The sequence below is a fragment of the Danio rerio genome, chromosome 15, assembly GCF_049306965.1.
Source record: "Danio rerio strain Tuebingen ecotype United States chromosome 15, GRCz12tu, whole genome shotgun sequence".
Lineage (NCBI taxonomy): Eukaryota > Metazoa > Chordata > Actinopteri > Cypriniformes > Danionidae > Danio > Danio rerio.
This window is the reverse complement of record NC_133190.1, coordinates 49,960,780-49,977,029: the sequence shown is the minus strand read 5'-3', so window position 1 is coordinate 49,977,029 and position 16,250 is coordinate 49,960,780. Positions and strand designations below refer to the sequence as shown.

The 16,250-nt window shown below is 38.1% G+C and overlaps 1 protein-coding gene across 7 annotated transcripts in view; it reads right to left on the bottom strand.

Annotated features, from left to right (window-relative positions):
* igsf11 (immunoglobulin superfamily member 11) overlaps positions 1–8,780 on the bottom strand; it is a 230,977-nt gene extending 222,197 nt beyond the window's left edge. For 6 of the 7 annotated variants that reach the window (XR_012390301.1, XR_012390306.1, XR_012390305.1 and 3 more), the window contains exon 1: positions 8,327–8,780. Coding sequence is in view for 1 of the 7 variants with exons in the window: in NM_001278822.1 (NP_001265751.1) it covers positions 8,327–8,387 (61 nt within the window). In the remaining 6 variants the exon portion in view is untranslated. 7 annotated transcript variants of the gene reach the window in all.
* Between the last annotated feature and the right edge of the window lie 7,470 nt (positions 8,781–16,250).

The following is a 16,250-nucleotide window of genomic DNA, read 5'->3' as shown; positions in this document are numbered from 1 at the left end:
TAGTTAAAATATTAAGTAGAAATATTTATTTTATTAAGGCCAAATTTAAGGGACTTTTTTAGGTCAAATATTTATGGAAAACACCCAAATTCAACTTTGTTCTTATTCTTAAGAAACCGACTTTATGCAAGAAATGCATTGTCATGTTAATTCGGTTTGGTTTGTTTTCTGAAGGAACTTGCATTCAGCACAGGGTCAAAAAGTGCAGCGCTGCTTCAGATGAACTTTAATTGGCAGAATTGATCTGTTCGCTGATGTGTTTCCTGAACCCCGGGGCACAGCAATACAATGATTAAAAGTCAAGCACAGTGACACCTCCATCTCTCTCTCTCTCCTTTAAAACACTGTAACAAATCCTTCATCTCAGCTCAGACCTCTGATGATGACTTGGTCAGTGGCAGTACATAACTCTGTCTCCATCAATCCATCTACTTTTCTTTTTCCAACTTCAGAGCCTAGCATGCGCATTTTTCCTCACATGCCCTCAAGGTACCAGTCCGTGGCCCTTCGTGCTGCATGGCCATTTCCTAATGGCAGAAGATGCAAAATTAATGGCCGAAGATCCGGCGATCATGTGCAGGGACGTATCTCTAAACTGACAGTGACAGCGGCGCTGGAAATGCACAAACTCTGCAAGACCCAGTCCAAAGACAACCCAGTTTCCGTCCATAACACACACACACACAGACACACACACAAACATTAGGCTCTCCATAGGCTTAATGTGTTTATACTGTAAAAAAGCTTAATATACTGTTTAAAAAATATTATTATATAAACAGTTTCCTTATTTTGTGATTCACAAGTGTTTATTTGCAGTTGTGAATTGCATTATAGGATGTTGATTTCTGCTCTGTCGACTTTTGATGTTGAAAATTCAACTCTACAGTTAAACAAAGAGACTTTTATTGACATTTTAGTTGTTGTACATAATATATTGTGTTTAAAAAATAATATCTAAAGAGATAAGTGTGTAAAATAACAGAAAATGTGCTGCAGTTGATTACAAGGTGTTTGTAGTGTAATAAACAACACCAACCCAGACAATACAGCACTGCAAACTATTACAAATGACAATAAAAGCAACTTTTTACAACTTTTCAATGTTAAAAGTTGTAGGAAGAAAGATCAAAGTTCCATCATGCAATAATGACTCCTCGTCTACAAATGAAAACTCAATGTTTGTTTAGAGGAGGTGGAAAAGTGTAAGGTATTTAGCTATGTACACTTGGAGGTTATTTAACCTATCTTCACTGTAACTTGCTTGTGTAATTTGATATTATAATAAGCTATATAATTGTATCATATTTGTTTATCAGATGGGGTCTTACTATCTTTATCCATACTTCCACAGTAGTTGCCTGAAAATAAACACTAATGGGTGGAGTCGAGACTGGAGAGGAAAATGACAACAGCCAATCAGAGTCAGAATATATGCTGAGGTTTTTACTCATTTATAAGGCTCTAAATTAATGATCTAGGCGCAAAGTCTAAAGCGCATGGTGCAAAAGCATCAAGGGTGTTTCCAAATCCACTTTTGCTCTTTTAAGGATGGATAAATACAATCTGCGCTCAGCGCATGGTCTGACAGGGTTTTGTTTATTCTCTTAAAAAATTCTGGGTGTGTTTTGAGCATAACCTGCATTAAACCAATCAGAGTCTCGTCTTTCATTCCCTTTAAGAGTCAGTTGCGTTGTGCCATGGTGCATTTGCTATTTACATGGCGACTTTGTAAGTGTAAAAACTGAACACTTCACTAGCGAGAAAACAGTTAAACAGAGCATCTGCAGCGCGAGGATAAAAAACGAGCCTCCTCCATTCAGCCTCTTAACTTTCTCTTTACTTTACTCCTTTACTTTAGTCCTTTACTTTACTCCTTTACTTTGGTGGAGTGAGGAAACGGTTGGAAACTCACTCCACTGAACACATCTATTAGCCACATATTTAATTTCCTCGAAGAGTTCTTAAAATCATCTTATAAAATTACATTAATATCGCAATATATATTGCACAAATTATTGCAATTTCTGTTTTTTTTCCAATATCGTGCAGCCACACCCTTAAGTATGACTTTTAAGCATGTTGAATTAAAAGGACACCATTCATGTCCTTACAAACCACCTTAATAGTGTACACCTAGAGATCAAACCTATGTCATTAAACAATTCAAACAAGCCTCTGTGGGACAAAAACACAGAGTTTCGCCCAAGCCGGACCCATCTGTCCAGCTCTTTTGAAACTTAACAAGTGCATTTAAAGTGATTCTGTGATTCTGAAGAGAACTAAACACCTGAAAGTGCTCTGTAAATGGATCCCGCGCTGGAGATGACAACATCGCATATTTGTTCAGTGGAGCCCCTACAAAGATGTACCAGCAAACGCTATCACAAACATGCATGTATTAATGAGGCACGTCTGAGCAGACGTACACATCCAGGGCTGTTATCTCATCGGCTTAACGTCAACATGCTTTACTGTGAGTGGGAGAAACTGTTACGTGGAGGTTGAATTAGGCCAATGCCAATGTATGTGCTTGAGAAAAGAACTGCATATGGTAGAGGAAACAAATGCCTTTGCTTTTTTTTTATTTGTGCAAGATTAAGCATCATCCTTAGATTGGTCGTAAAAAAATAATCAGAAATCCAATAATGCTAGATCAATACTGTCAACACACACTGCCCGGTAATTATGTGAGGAAATATATTGTGCCGTATCATTAAATCACACAACATTTCTCTTTAGCAGTATACTTGTTTTCTGGAAGTAAATTCAATACAAACAATAGCAGGGATTCTGATTTTGCACAGGATTTATTTCTTTATTTCTTTATTTATTATTATTTATTTTTAATCTGACAAAGTTAATATGAATTTTAAAAAAACTAATTCTGTTCCTGAAAAAATATTGCCAAAGTTGATTCAAGAAATGCATTTTTATTCAGGGTATATGCAGGAATCCTAAAGGAAATTTCAATACCTTTTTAAGACTTTTTAAAGACCTTCTCAGAATATTTGAAGATCTCATTGCCACTTCAAGTTCTAATCAGTATCAAACAGTTAACTTAGTTAATAAACAGTTGTAGTTAAATAAATCAATGAAGCACAACCATGCAACAGAACTCAAATAAGCTCAGAAGAAACAAAGCTTGAAAAATTAAATACATTATGCGGCAGGCTTCAGCCACTGTTTAAACTCTTTTTTTCTCCAACCAGGAGTACGCAAACTTGCATGTTCCCATTTTGCTGTGTTTCACTCTATAGTTTTGCTATATAGAGAGCGTCACATCACCTTCCTGTGTTTGTCTCAAATTACGTGACATCACCTGGATGGAGGAGCTTGGCAGGACGTGACCCGGCCCAAACCAATCGCATTGCTAATATTAGGAGGAAAATTAATATATTTATGCTTTTGTGGAGTCAAAAACTTCGGACAAATGCTTGAAAAGAAACTTAAGACCTTGTAAAAACATAATTAAGACTTTTTAATACTTTGTATGAGTCTTGAACACTTAACACACCCCACACAGACTCTTCCATACCCTCACTGCACACCATCAATATATAGCATGCACTGCACTTTAACCAATCCATACTTAAAACAATACTGCCTTCAACTATGTGGACACCTATTCATTGTACATATTGCTGTCAATTTCACATTGTAGTTGTATTTGCACTGTCTGTTTTTTGCACTGTCGTTGTATTTGCACTGTCATTTTTTTTTTTGCACAGTCTGTATTTTTGACTGTCAGGAGCCAGCACCTAAGCTTTTCATTAATCATAGCACACGTGCTGCTAATGATGTGACAATAAAAGTTAATAAAAGTATTGAAAGTTCATCAACTTATGTCAGCCTGTTTATGTGGACAGTGCAGGTCCAGTCTTACAACTCTGTGTTGATACACTATTCAATATATTTGCTGCACATTGAATTCAGTATGATAACAATAATCACTTTTGAATAGATTACCATTGACAAAAGAAGAGCACTTTTATTTTCTGTTTGGTTGTTTATTTTTTTGTTTAGTTTTTAAAAATATATATATATTTTTGTATCATTTGTAAATGCAAAAAGGTTATGGATTTTTTTTATGTAAGCACGAGGTGTTTTACAATGTGTGCAAACTGAAAATTAAAATATTATGGCAACAATAAAAAACAAAAAGAAAAATAAATTAATTTTTTTATTTTATTTTATTTGTTGTAACAAAAATTTAGTTTGGTTTGATTTTTAAGAGAAGCTGCTTCTTTTTAAAATGATCAACTAAACTTTAAAGATTGTTTTTGAAGAATAGAACTAGGTCAAACTTTCTTTCTTATTGAGCCAAACATAAGAAGTTTAATCAAATCAGTTCATGCATTCTAGAGCTGCACGATGTTGGAAAAATCTGCTATTGTTTTATGTTTCTGTTTTATTTTTCTGCGATAAATGTTGCAATATGAATACAGTTTCAGACGATGGTTTGGATAGCTCTATTTGACGAAAATGTGATGCATTTGCCAAGTTCAGCGGCTAATCAACCGGAATCAGCTGAGATGACAAGACAGTGAGCAATGAGACATAAGCCCCTTTTACACATACAGACCTTTCCGGATAATTACCGCCTATTTTCCAAAAAGGTCTGTATGTGTGAACAGACCCTTTTTGAAAATACCGGTAAATTCGTTCTGGCTATTTCCCGGAAAGAGAAGTTGTAACATTACCGTTAATTTGCTGGAATGCTGCGCTGTGTGAACGCAGAAGGAAGATTGCCGGAAAGAGAGCGTCCACGTCTAGAACGTGCTGTAGTGAGACGTCTACTTTAGCAAATCAGTACAGTCAGACGCATTCATGTGTGCGCGGTTTATGAAAACAAAAGCCTTTGAATATTTTTCCTGACACATTTAGCTGCTAGATGTTAGTCAGACAATGTTTATATGTTCCTTCTTAATGCTAACTGTGTAAACAATTATCGATAAGATGCTTATGATAAGCCGTTATTTGTTTACCTTCAAGCTCTGCTTCCTTCAGTTGCTTGGCGTGTCGCGTGTGCCCGTGAGCGCCAGCACACACGCATATCATGTACATCTCGACATGCGAAAGTGTTTCTCTATATGTTTTCATCGAAGTTGTTCACAATACTGATCCATTCACAGAGTTTGTGATGTAATTAAATGTTTACAAATGCAAGCGCAGCCGTTTAGAGCTCATTTCTGGTGAATGACGTCAGAATTTACAGCTATTTTGGAATGGATGTGTGAATGCTCTTTTTCGGAAAAATTCTGTAACATTCTCACCTGTGTGAACAGCGCTATTTTAAAATTACCGGTAAAGTCGTTCCGGAAATTTTCCGGTATCACTGTGTGAAAGGGGCACTAGCCGTTAGGGGTGTCACGATTTTGATTTTTAATCGAAATCGATCGAAATTTATGCTCAATTTTGATTATCGAATCAAAAAATAGAATCGTCGATGCTGCCACGCCCCCATGTCACGTCAGCTTGGCTTGCCAAGAGGGAAAAAAACAGGCTTGTTGAAGTGTTTGTTAAACTGCAGAAGCAGGAGACCCGTCGACAGAACTTAAACCCTCTCCTCTTTCAATGTAGTTGCCGGTGTGGAAGCATTTTGGATTTCCAGTGAGTTATGTTGACAACGTTCGTGTTGTCGACAAAAAACACAGTTTTGCAAGCTCTGCTATGTACGTATTACGTACGGTTCGTCCGATAGACAACACCGGCATCGCGATCCTCCGCCCGCCCCCGTTGCAAATCCGCTCGTGAAAAGTACACACTCAGGCCCTGTTTACACTGTCTTTGTTTTTAAATGGCATTTTAGAACGACAACGATTTGACATCCACAGTGGCGTGTAGCATTTCTGAGCAGCCCTCCTTCCTCTCTACCTCTGAAAATGCACATCACGTGACCACACAGACACAGACGCACACACAGCCATGCGCTCGAGACAGCAGGTCCAGGCAGTCAGAGGACTGCTTCCATCTTTCACTCACTTGTACTTAGTCATTTTAGCGAACACCTCAGATACTGTTGGCTGGTTCCTGTTGGTTGTGCCTCTTTTTTACCGACGCCATTATAACGACACAGATCACTGCCTATTCACGAGTCCCGCAGAAAAAGTGATTGACAGGTGGTAATTATGTGTGTAACTTGCCTTTATTCATTTACTGTATGATTTGTTTAAGGGTAAAACAAAGACCATGCAGGTCAGGTAGTTTAAACGGTAGGCTACAAATTATTAATTGGTCATTAATTAATTAATTATTCATAATCGAAAATGTAATCGAATCAAGGATTTGGAGGATCGTGACACCCTTACTAGCTGTCACTCAAGTGGCCCCGCCCTGAATTATGCAGACTTAATATAACTTAATAAAAATGAAACGAATTAGTTAAAAACAATTCACCCCCTCACAGCTGTCAGGAAGGGTAATATTAGCTATATGCACCAAAACCATCTTTTGTACCAGGCTGTAAACACGTTTTTATCAGGGCAATTTAGAATTGTAGATGTCAGTGAACATCTGGATTTCCTGGAGCCAGCCCCCAAAGGCGAGTCGATGAACATCCGTTTCAACATTGTTCACACGTACATGAGATTTTGGACCCAATATTCAACGTACCATGGTAAACAATATAGAAAGCATGTCAAAAGTTGTCCCTGAACGAATGTGCCAATATGAAACCAAGTTTACCTCAATTATCTACATCAGTTATCAACAATAAAGACTTCAAACTGTTTTCCGAAAAGAAATAAAGGCAGAAAATAGGACAAATCTACAATCCCAGACTGTCCGGCTGGAGTTCGACACTGTTTGGGTGATACCTGTGCGCACATATGTCGGTCCCTTTTGTGGGTCAACATATGCGCACAGATATCACCCAAATACCACAGGGAATGGTACGATGAGAGTGTGTGTTTGTGAGTGTGTGTGTGTAAGTGCATCTGACAGTCAGAGAGCGTCACGTGGAGCAGTGCTCTTCATAATCTGGTTGGATTACGGCTCTCAGACCTGCGCCGTCTGGCCCATCCGTGAGTCCTCGGCCCCTTGGATCCGCTTCCCATCCAATGAACCACTCACGCAGCATCAAGCTTTGTGTTGCTCAGATCACACACACAACAGCTGCATTTTTGCGTGCCTAAAATATGCAAGCAATCAAACCCCTGCAGTGTGTGTGTGTGTGTGTGTGTGTAACACTAAAAATACAGCCAGGTTTTAACTGCATATATAATGAAATCTTATGTGTAAAACATGCAAACTTTCCTTTAAAGAGTGAATTCAGAGAGATAATATTCTTATATATTTTTTATTTTTCTATTTGTATGCTTTCCCACGTGATAAAAATGCTATAGTAATTTACTGCAGTGTTTTATTCAACCAAGTGTACTACAGTGTATAGGTGATATCATAGTATTTACACTACTTTGGCAATGAACGCTCCAGCATACTACAGTATCAGCTGAACATAAATAATCTGTATTTAATACTGCTGTATACTTTAAATGTACACAAACAACCCATAGAGGTAAAGTTGGTTTTATATTCGCACATTCAGACTTTCCCCTTAATAATATAATTTCATAAAATTATTATTTGCAAACTCTAAATAGCAAACTCATATAAGCAGCCAGTGACTATCAAAGTACAACATTGTTCACAGTCAAATAAACAGTGTAAATTTTGTTTTCAAGCCACACTTGCATGCTAATTCCGGTCGAATATTCAAAGTAACATGGCAAACAATATAGGGACTTTTAAATGAACGAATGTGCGAATATAAAACCAACTTTACCTCTATAAACAATACAGCATCTTCACATGACTGTTGTCAAACTTTCTCATAGACTTGGTTTTATATTCGGATGTCAGACATTCTGCCTAATAATATACCTTCAGAAAAGTATTCTTTGCAAATTCTAAATTGGGAAATCATATATTAGCCAATGACTATCAAAGTACAACCATGTTTACAGTCAATTAGATGGTGTCGATGTTGTTTTGAAGTCATACATGCTAATTCTGATTGAATCGAGCAATATAGAGACAGATAGATGAACAAATGTGCGAATTTAAAACCAACTTTACCTCAATAACTTTCTCCAGCATCTCTACACCTTGAGCTACTCCTAAGACCTTGTTTACATTGCTTGTAAATATAGGAGTCGTGACGTCACGCACGCACACCGAGGAATCAACAACTAGCAAACGTCAATTCGCGACACCAAATAAACAAGCAAACACATAAACAAATAAACTGCTGCTTTGCAGTTTTGGTCAAAACAAACAAAAGCAATGATGATAAAAACGTAGTAATATCAACCACAAAACTTACCGTTCACACAAAAGAAGACCAGCCAAGCAATCCATAGGTCCGAATTATGAAATTTCAGCATGTTTCCCAGCGAAAGTCGTCGTGTTTTTGAAGTTCAAAGTCAGTCAGATGTCCTCCACAGTTTGAGGGTGGGAAAGTAATTGTCTGTTGACGCCAAATTCATGAATGAAATCTAAATCACCTTAACGATCACAGAGAAAGCTCCAAACTCCAACGGATAAAACGGCGCGTGTGAAATTCCCTCAGAGGCTCGCGTCGCGTTTCTTTCGCGTCGGGATCCGCGTGAACGCGTCCGGATCTGTCGGTACCTGCGGCTCCGGGGCTGTTTCTCCTGTACAGCACAGAGGTGTGTGTGTGTTCACACGTTGAAGCAGAAAGATGAGCACCGGGTCCGTGTGAGCGCCATGCCCGCAGCCGCTACCTCCTCTCTCCGCTCTGATTGAGAAATCTGACTGAGTGAGTGACTGACTGACTACTGGCCTGTTGCCTGGAGACCGCTGACGCCATTCGCAGCGCGAGGTAACTGTGCCCTCCTCTGGTGCGAAAAGGAGGCAGCGCGCACGCACGCACGGCGGCGGTGGCGCGCACCGGTGTGACCGCGCTTCAGGTGCGCGCAGATATGACTGATCGCCTTTGGTAAATACACCATAACACCATTAAGGAGAGCACGAACAAAGAAGCTATTAAAGCCGTGTGTTTGTTTGACACTTTAAAGTTGTTATGAGTTAGCAAGGCCTAACATTAAATGTAATAGTTACATTAAATGTAATAATTCATTATTATTTTATTTGACCGAGTTTTTGTACTTCCATATAGTTTTATTATGCTTTTCTTATTTTTGTTTTTGTACACCTCTGGCATTGTTTTGTATGTGTCGTTCTTGCAATAATAATAAAAAATACACCATAACAACAAAAAATTGTCAAAACTGTCGCCTCACAGCAAGAAGGTCACTGGTTCGAGCCCCGGCTGGTTCAGTCGGCATTTCTGTGTGGAGTTTGCATGTTCCCCTTGCGTTTGTGTGGGTTTCCTCCTGGTGCTCCAGTTTCGCCCACCGTCCAAACACATGCGCTATAGGGGAATTGATGAACTACATTGATCATAGTGTTTGAACGGGTGTGTATGGGTGTTTCCCAGTACTGGGTTGCAGCTAAAAGGGCATCCACTGCATAAAACATATATGCTGGATAAGTGTGGCGACTACTGATGAACAAAAAGAGACTATGCTGAAGGAGAATGGATGAATTATTGAGAGGGGTCTGGCTGCAGACGTGGTGCAGTGCAATCTGGGCTGCATCCGATGCTTTTTAATGGGCTCACCTAACCCCACCCCTAACAGTGATGTCACAAGCTCCATTTGAGTGCATTGTGTCTGACATTGCATCGCTGAGTGATGCAGTCTCAGCTTGCATCATAAAGGCTGCATGCAGATACTGTTGGGATTATTCTGATATAAATCCTAACTGATTTGACTTGCTCCATGATTGGGCACAGACTGGGAATTTGCACATATGCAATGATTATGTTAAGATTGTAATTTTTAAAGCATACAAATATGATTGTAATATATAATTCATTCATTTTCTTGTCGGCTTAGTCCCTTTATTAATCCGGGGTCGCCACAGCGGAATGAACCGCCAATTTATCCAGCAAGTTTTTATGCAGCGGATGCCCTTCCAGCCGCAAACCATCTCTGGGAATCATCCACACATACATTCACACACACTACAGACAATTGAGCCTACCCAATTCACCTGTACCGCATGTCTTTGGACTGTGGGGGAAACCGGAGCACCCGGAGGAAACCCACGCGAACGCAGGGAGAACATGCAAACTCCACACAGAAACGCCAACTGAGCCGAGGATTGAACCAGTGACCCAGCGACCTTCTTGCTGTGAGGCAAACGTGCTACCCACTGCGCCACTGCGTCGCCTGTTATATATCATTTAGGTATAATTTATACTTATTCATTGGGGATTTTACCTTGCTTATTAGTTAAATCTGCCCCACACACACACTCTTTTCAGACACACACACTATAAAAAATTCCTGGTTGCCTTAAATTTTTAAGCTGAATCAAATTAATCTCATGAGTCTATTAAACTTATATAGAACTTGGGGGGGGGGGGGGGGGGTGTAACAGAGGCCAGCTAGTGTGTGCTGTGCAGGTAAACCTCTGACCTCTGACCTCTAAAGGTGCTCTAGCAACAGACGCAACAAGCCATGGTCTTTAGCCTCCTTGGTAGAGCAACCGGCTCCTATGCGGAAGGTCCCCGGTTCGATACCAGCTCAGAGCGGATTGGGTGGTGGTGTAGGACTACACCAGTACTGGGTTACAGCAGGAAGGGCATCCACTGTGTAAAACATATGCAGGAATAGTTGGCGGTTCATTCCACTGTGGCGACCCCAAATTAATAAAGGGACTAAGCTGAAAAGAAAATGAATGAACTAAAAACACATGCTGTTATGGCTAATTGTTCGTAAAATTATTTACAGTGCATTCACACATCTCTGAAAGACAAACTTCTCTTTTTGGGAATGTCCAGTAATAACGTGTGCAGAGTTACTGAAGTTTGTCCTGCGCGCTTGCGGTTTTTTTAGTTACTTCTTTGGTTTGGTGCGTTAATCTTATCATTACTATTATTCAAAAGAAGGTAATGATTCGCACTCAGTTGCTTCGTACTGTTTTTATTTGGACTTTTTCTTATATTTTAAGGGTGATAACAGACAAACAGACGTTTCAACACAAAGCCTTCGTCAGTGTGGTGAGGAAAGCTTTGTGCCGAAACGTCTGTTTGTCAGTTATCACCCGTAAAATGTAAGAAAAAGTCTAAAGAAAAACAGTATGAAGCAATTAAGTGCGAATCATTACCTTCTTTTGAATAATGTCCAGTAATAAAACATTTTTGGGTAGAAGCAATGGCTTGGTAGTGGGGGGAAAAGTGGACCTGACTACCCAGGGCCCCGTCTAGGGAGAGGGCCCTTTGAAATCCCACCAATTTTTTTTTGTATTATTTTTTTTGTAGCCTACTTCGGATTAATTGGCCCCTCCAATTGATGTCAATGTCATTATTTATTTCAAAATATATTGATAACACCTCCCCCCAAATTGTGACTATTTTGGTCGCATATAATGCTGATTTGTGTACAGTCATTAGGGAAACCGTAATATTTTAGCGCTCCTAAAGCGCCCCCTTGTGACAGAGAATGAATTTTTATTTCCAATAAATTTTTTCAGCTGTTTATGGTCAAATTATTGCAATTATCGATCCATGTGTAAATGTGAAAGAAGTGAATGTGCCTTTTAAAAATCTAAACAATTAAGAAATACTAATATAAGAAATTATATACTTGATTTTTCCCTTTTAATGGTATAAAGGTTGAAATGCCATTGTATTAGATATTTTGTGTCTGTATACGTCTGCAAGATGTCTGTTAAAGATCACTTGATCTGGAAAGCACCTGCTGTATACAAACGTCTGGCAGACGTCTGTATGATGTCAGTTTTACACACATTCTGAATCGCAAACATCTTAAAGATGTCTAATAGAGGTCTATTTCACATCTGATAGGAAACGTCTTGTAGATGTCTTGCAGATGTGAATGCAGACGTCAAATAGACATCTCCGAGATGTACGTGTGCTAATCAAAATCGGCCATTAAGAATCAAGATCGGCGCATAACTAAAAAGAAAATGGGTGCTCCTCAATTTTTTGGGATGCTCCTAACTTTTTGAAGTTGGGAGAACCAGTGCTACCAAGTAAAAAAGTTAATTTCGAGCCCTGTAATGTATGTATGCTAATGTTAAATCTTTAGCTTAGTTTGTCAAGCAGGCTGCTTGTTGCTGTAAGTAAATTATGGGCCAGGCCAGCTAACGTTTCTGAGGGTCCAGTTGTCTCGTGTTCTCCTGTTCAAAAATAAATGTTTTTAAATCAAAACTTGCATCAGTATCATGGATCAAAATGTCAGTACACAAACCCGATGTAGCCTACGGTTTAAAGGTGTTTGAGCACAAGTAGGCCAAATGCATCAATTTGGTGGTGAATGAAAGAACCAGTCATTATTATAGTCTGATTTGATTATAGATTAAAACACTATTTGTGCATGTTTATATTCAAATAATTAAAAAAAAATGTGTAGGGGGCCCACTGACATTGAGAGGGTACAGGGCCCAGAATTTTGTGCTACGCCCCTGGGTAGAAGTACATGGAGTAATAGAAAACATACTTAATATTACACTACCCTTTCAATTTATAGTTATTTATTTTGGAAGCTCTGATATCCAAATATGTAAATCTGATAAATACTTACTTGATATTTTAATAATCGCAGCCAAAAAAAGCAATTACAAGACACTGGTTACTTCCTGAATCCCCAACAACCCAAGAATGGCTAGAGATAGTATATAATATTTATGTGATGGAAAAATTACATTCTCCCTTTGACTCCGAATTAATGCATTTAGAAAAATCTGGTCCAAGTGGACTGATTAGGTTAGATTGCTCCATCCAATCTTCATAGAAATATAAAACTATTACTATCTAATTCCCATCCACATAACAAACATTTTTCAATTTACGACCCATTGCACTCCCCGTCTTAATCCTCTCTTTAAATGAGTAATTCACAGTTGATAATAACCTAAAGGTGAGTGAATAAAAAAATGTAAATTTAGTATTGATGTTATTTATGTTCCCATTTTATTGTTATTTTCATATATTGCATTTGATGAAACTTTTATTTAACTTTTTTTGTTTTATTATTTTTTTTGTTGTGTTCTGTTACATTAGAGTTTGTAAAAAAGAAAAATGTTTAGCAGTGGGAAATGTACTCTTTTAAGTGGAATCATTGTACGGTGTTTATTGCTACTACACATAAAAAACTATTAAGTGTGGTTTATTCATAAACTAATTTCGAGAGGATCACGTGCTTATAATCAACACGGCTGGCTCCTTGTTAGCTCCGTAATCACTAACCAGCCCTATTAGATGATTACGGAAGCATTATAAATAACCTGAGTTTTTCACTCCAGTTATCTTCGTCTTGAAGCTTCCCCCCCTTTCAGGCCCGGATTGGCTAATTGGGAGGTTTGGAGAATTCCCGGTGGGCCGGTCCGTTTTTTGGCCGCGAGGGCCGGTGTCCCTAGCTCCAGAATCTGTTTCTCTTAGCAGTCACACTTTTTAAATTAATTTATTTACTTACTTGACTACAGTCTTCTTATTCATTATTTTACCGCAGCTCTGCTCTTTTTATATATAACCAGCCTACAGGTTAATGATCATATTAGTCAGATGAGTCTGTTTTTCATATACAAGTTGTGGTCCAGTGGTTAACACGTAAGATTACGACACCGCCAACCCGGGTTTAAATCTTGTCTGAGTATGTTTTTTTTTTTTTTTTAATTATAGTTTTATTGTTAAGACATATAATACTGTTAGGATTTTTGAACATTTAAAGTTCTAAAGCAGCTGTTTTCTCAAAAAAAAAGACGTGATAGTGTAATTAGAAACTGAATTGGAAATGACCTTATTTTAATATAGTCAGTCGTGAACTGAGGTGGGCCGGTCTAAGGCTTGAAACTCCAGGGCTGAAAAAGAGTCCCACTCCGGCCCTGCCCCCTTTCCACCCCTACATCCTCCCACTTTTTCTGATCGGGCGACACGGTGGCCCAGTGGCTAGCACTGTTGCCTCACAGCAAGAACACCGCCAGTCCAACCCATCAGGCCGGTTGGTGTTTCTGTGTGGAGTTTGCATGTTCTCCCTGTATTCGCGTGGGTTTTCCCCGGGTTCCCCGGTTTCCTCCCATCGTCCAAAAACATAAACCATAGCCAATCGACTAAAACAAATTATCACCCAATACAACCTGAGTTTACACTTCTCACGGTGACAATCAGGGGAGTTCTCGAGACCTACCTGACCTCGAACTCCCCTCTCGCCCTTCTAACGGGAGGGAGCCCCGGGCTCGAGGATATTACGAGCTCAGGGCTCTCTCCCGGGACAGCATGCCAAATACGCTTTATTGATTATCAGCTAAGTGTGAACTCTTGAAAAAAAAGAAAGACAAACTTCTCAGCATCTCCGTCCTCTCCATCAGTGTGAAATGTGCAGAGCGGCACAAACTGCTGAATTTTCTGCTGACGTTCAGATCTCTGACCCCGACCAACATCACAAAACAAGCCAACTTTTTTTTTTCCCCGGGATTAAACTTCCAGCATTGCATATCAGTGTGTTTGATGAAATATGCATGTGAGAGATTGACAGGGTGTGGCTGGAGAAAAAAAAAAATACGCACAACATGCTGCTTTGCATTTCTCCTGCAGGCGTTTGGCACAGAATAAGAGGAAAACAGAGTCTCGGTTTGACGGACACACAGAAATCTCTCTGCCCTCCGCCTCTGGGCAGCAGTTCTCTTATCTCTGGCGTACAGTTGTTTTCTGAACGTCCAAAACACTGTTGGGAAGCAGCCGGCGTTTGTTTGGTGTCCGCTGTTCTGATGAATTATCCGTGGCGTCCTCAAACATTGATGAATAACCAAACAAATCATGCCAACAAGACAGATCTGCGCCCAAACCGTCAGAAATGAACGTACAATCGCAGCGTGTGGACGGAGAGATATTGTACTGCTGAGCGTCTGATAACTCACTATTCATATTTTTTATTAATGGTGCATGTGAGAGGATTTGATCTCAATGACTTCAGGTTAAAGTTGCTCTAATTAGGTAAGTTGCTATTCTGCTACCTGGGTTAATGTTAAAGTTACTATTGGATTGCTCACGGTATGTATCTATTGTAATGTAATCTGAGTAGATTACATTTAGATTACTTTTGTGCATCGTATTGTCTATTATTTATCATGCTTATTTTTGTTCCTCCAAAAACTTCAAATATAGAATAATAAATAAATAAATTAGTTAATTAATAAAATCTAAACCCATATCTAGTAAATAAATAAATAAATGAATACAATCATAAAATTATCAAAATCAACAAATAAATATGGCAGGGGAGCTGGGTAGATTACTTATGACAAGTAATCAATAACTAGCTACAAATTACATCACTGAATTCAAAGTCATTGATCACTTTATAGTATATATTTGAGTAATGTAATCTGACTAGTTTTAGATTACATTTAGATTACTTTTGTGCATTTAATTTTCTATTATATATCATGCTTATTTTTGTTCCTCCAAAAAAATTGTATGTAAATATTAAATAATAAATAAATAAATTAGTTAATTAAATAAATCTAAACCCATATCTAGTAAATAAATAAATATACAATCATAAAATAATCAAATCGACAAATAAATATGGCAGCAGAGCTGGTAGATTACTTATGAAACATAATCAGGTACTAATTACAATTTACATTTTCTCTAAAAGTATTTGGAAACTGTATGGAAAACATCTTGATGAAATTTAAAAAATATCACAACCCAAATTTGAGTCATTAAAAGTGTTTGAAAGATATATAAATAAATATGCTCTAATTATAGTAAGCTACTATTCTGTTAATAGAGCTGGGTGGATTTCTTATCTTATGCATTGATGGTAATGTAATCTGACTAATTTTAGATTACATTTAGATTACTATTGTGAATCTTATTAACGGTTATTTATCATGCATAAAAAAATCTAAATGCTAATATTAAAATTAAAAAATGAATTAAGTGCAAACTTGCATCTAGTGTGTTAAATTAATAAATACAATCAAAATAATCAACAAATAAATGTGTCAGCAGAGCTGGGTAGATTACTTATAAAATGTAATCAGCTACTAATAACATATTACATTCGTAGTCATTGATATAATCACTTTAGATATTTATAGCAATGTAATCTGACTTTTGGATTACATTTAGATAACTTTGATCCTTTTGTTAATTATTTATAATGCATATTAATGCATTTAATATATAT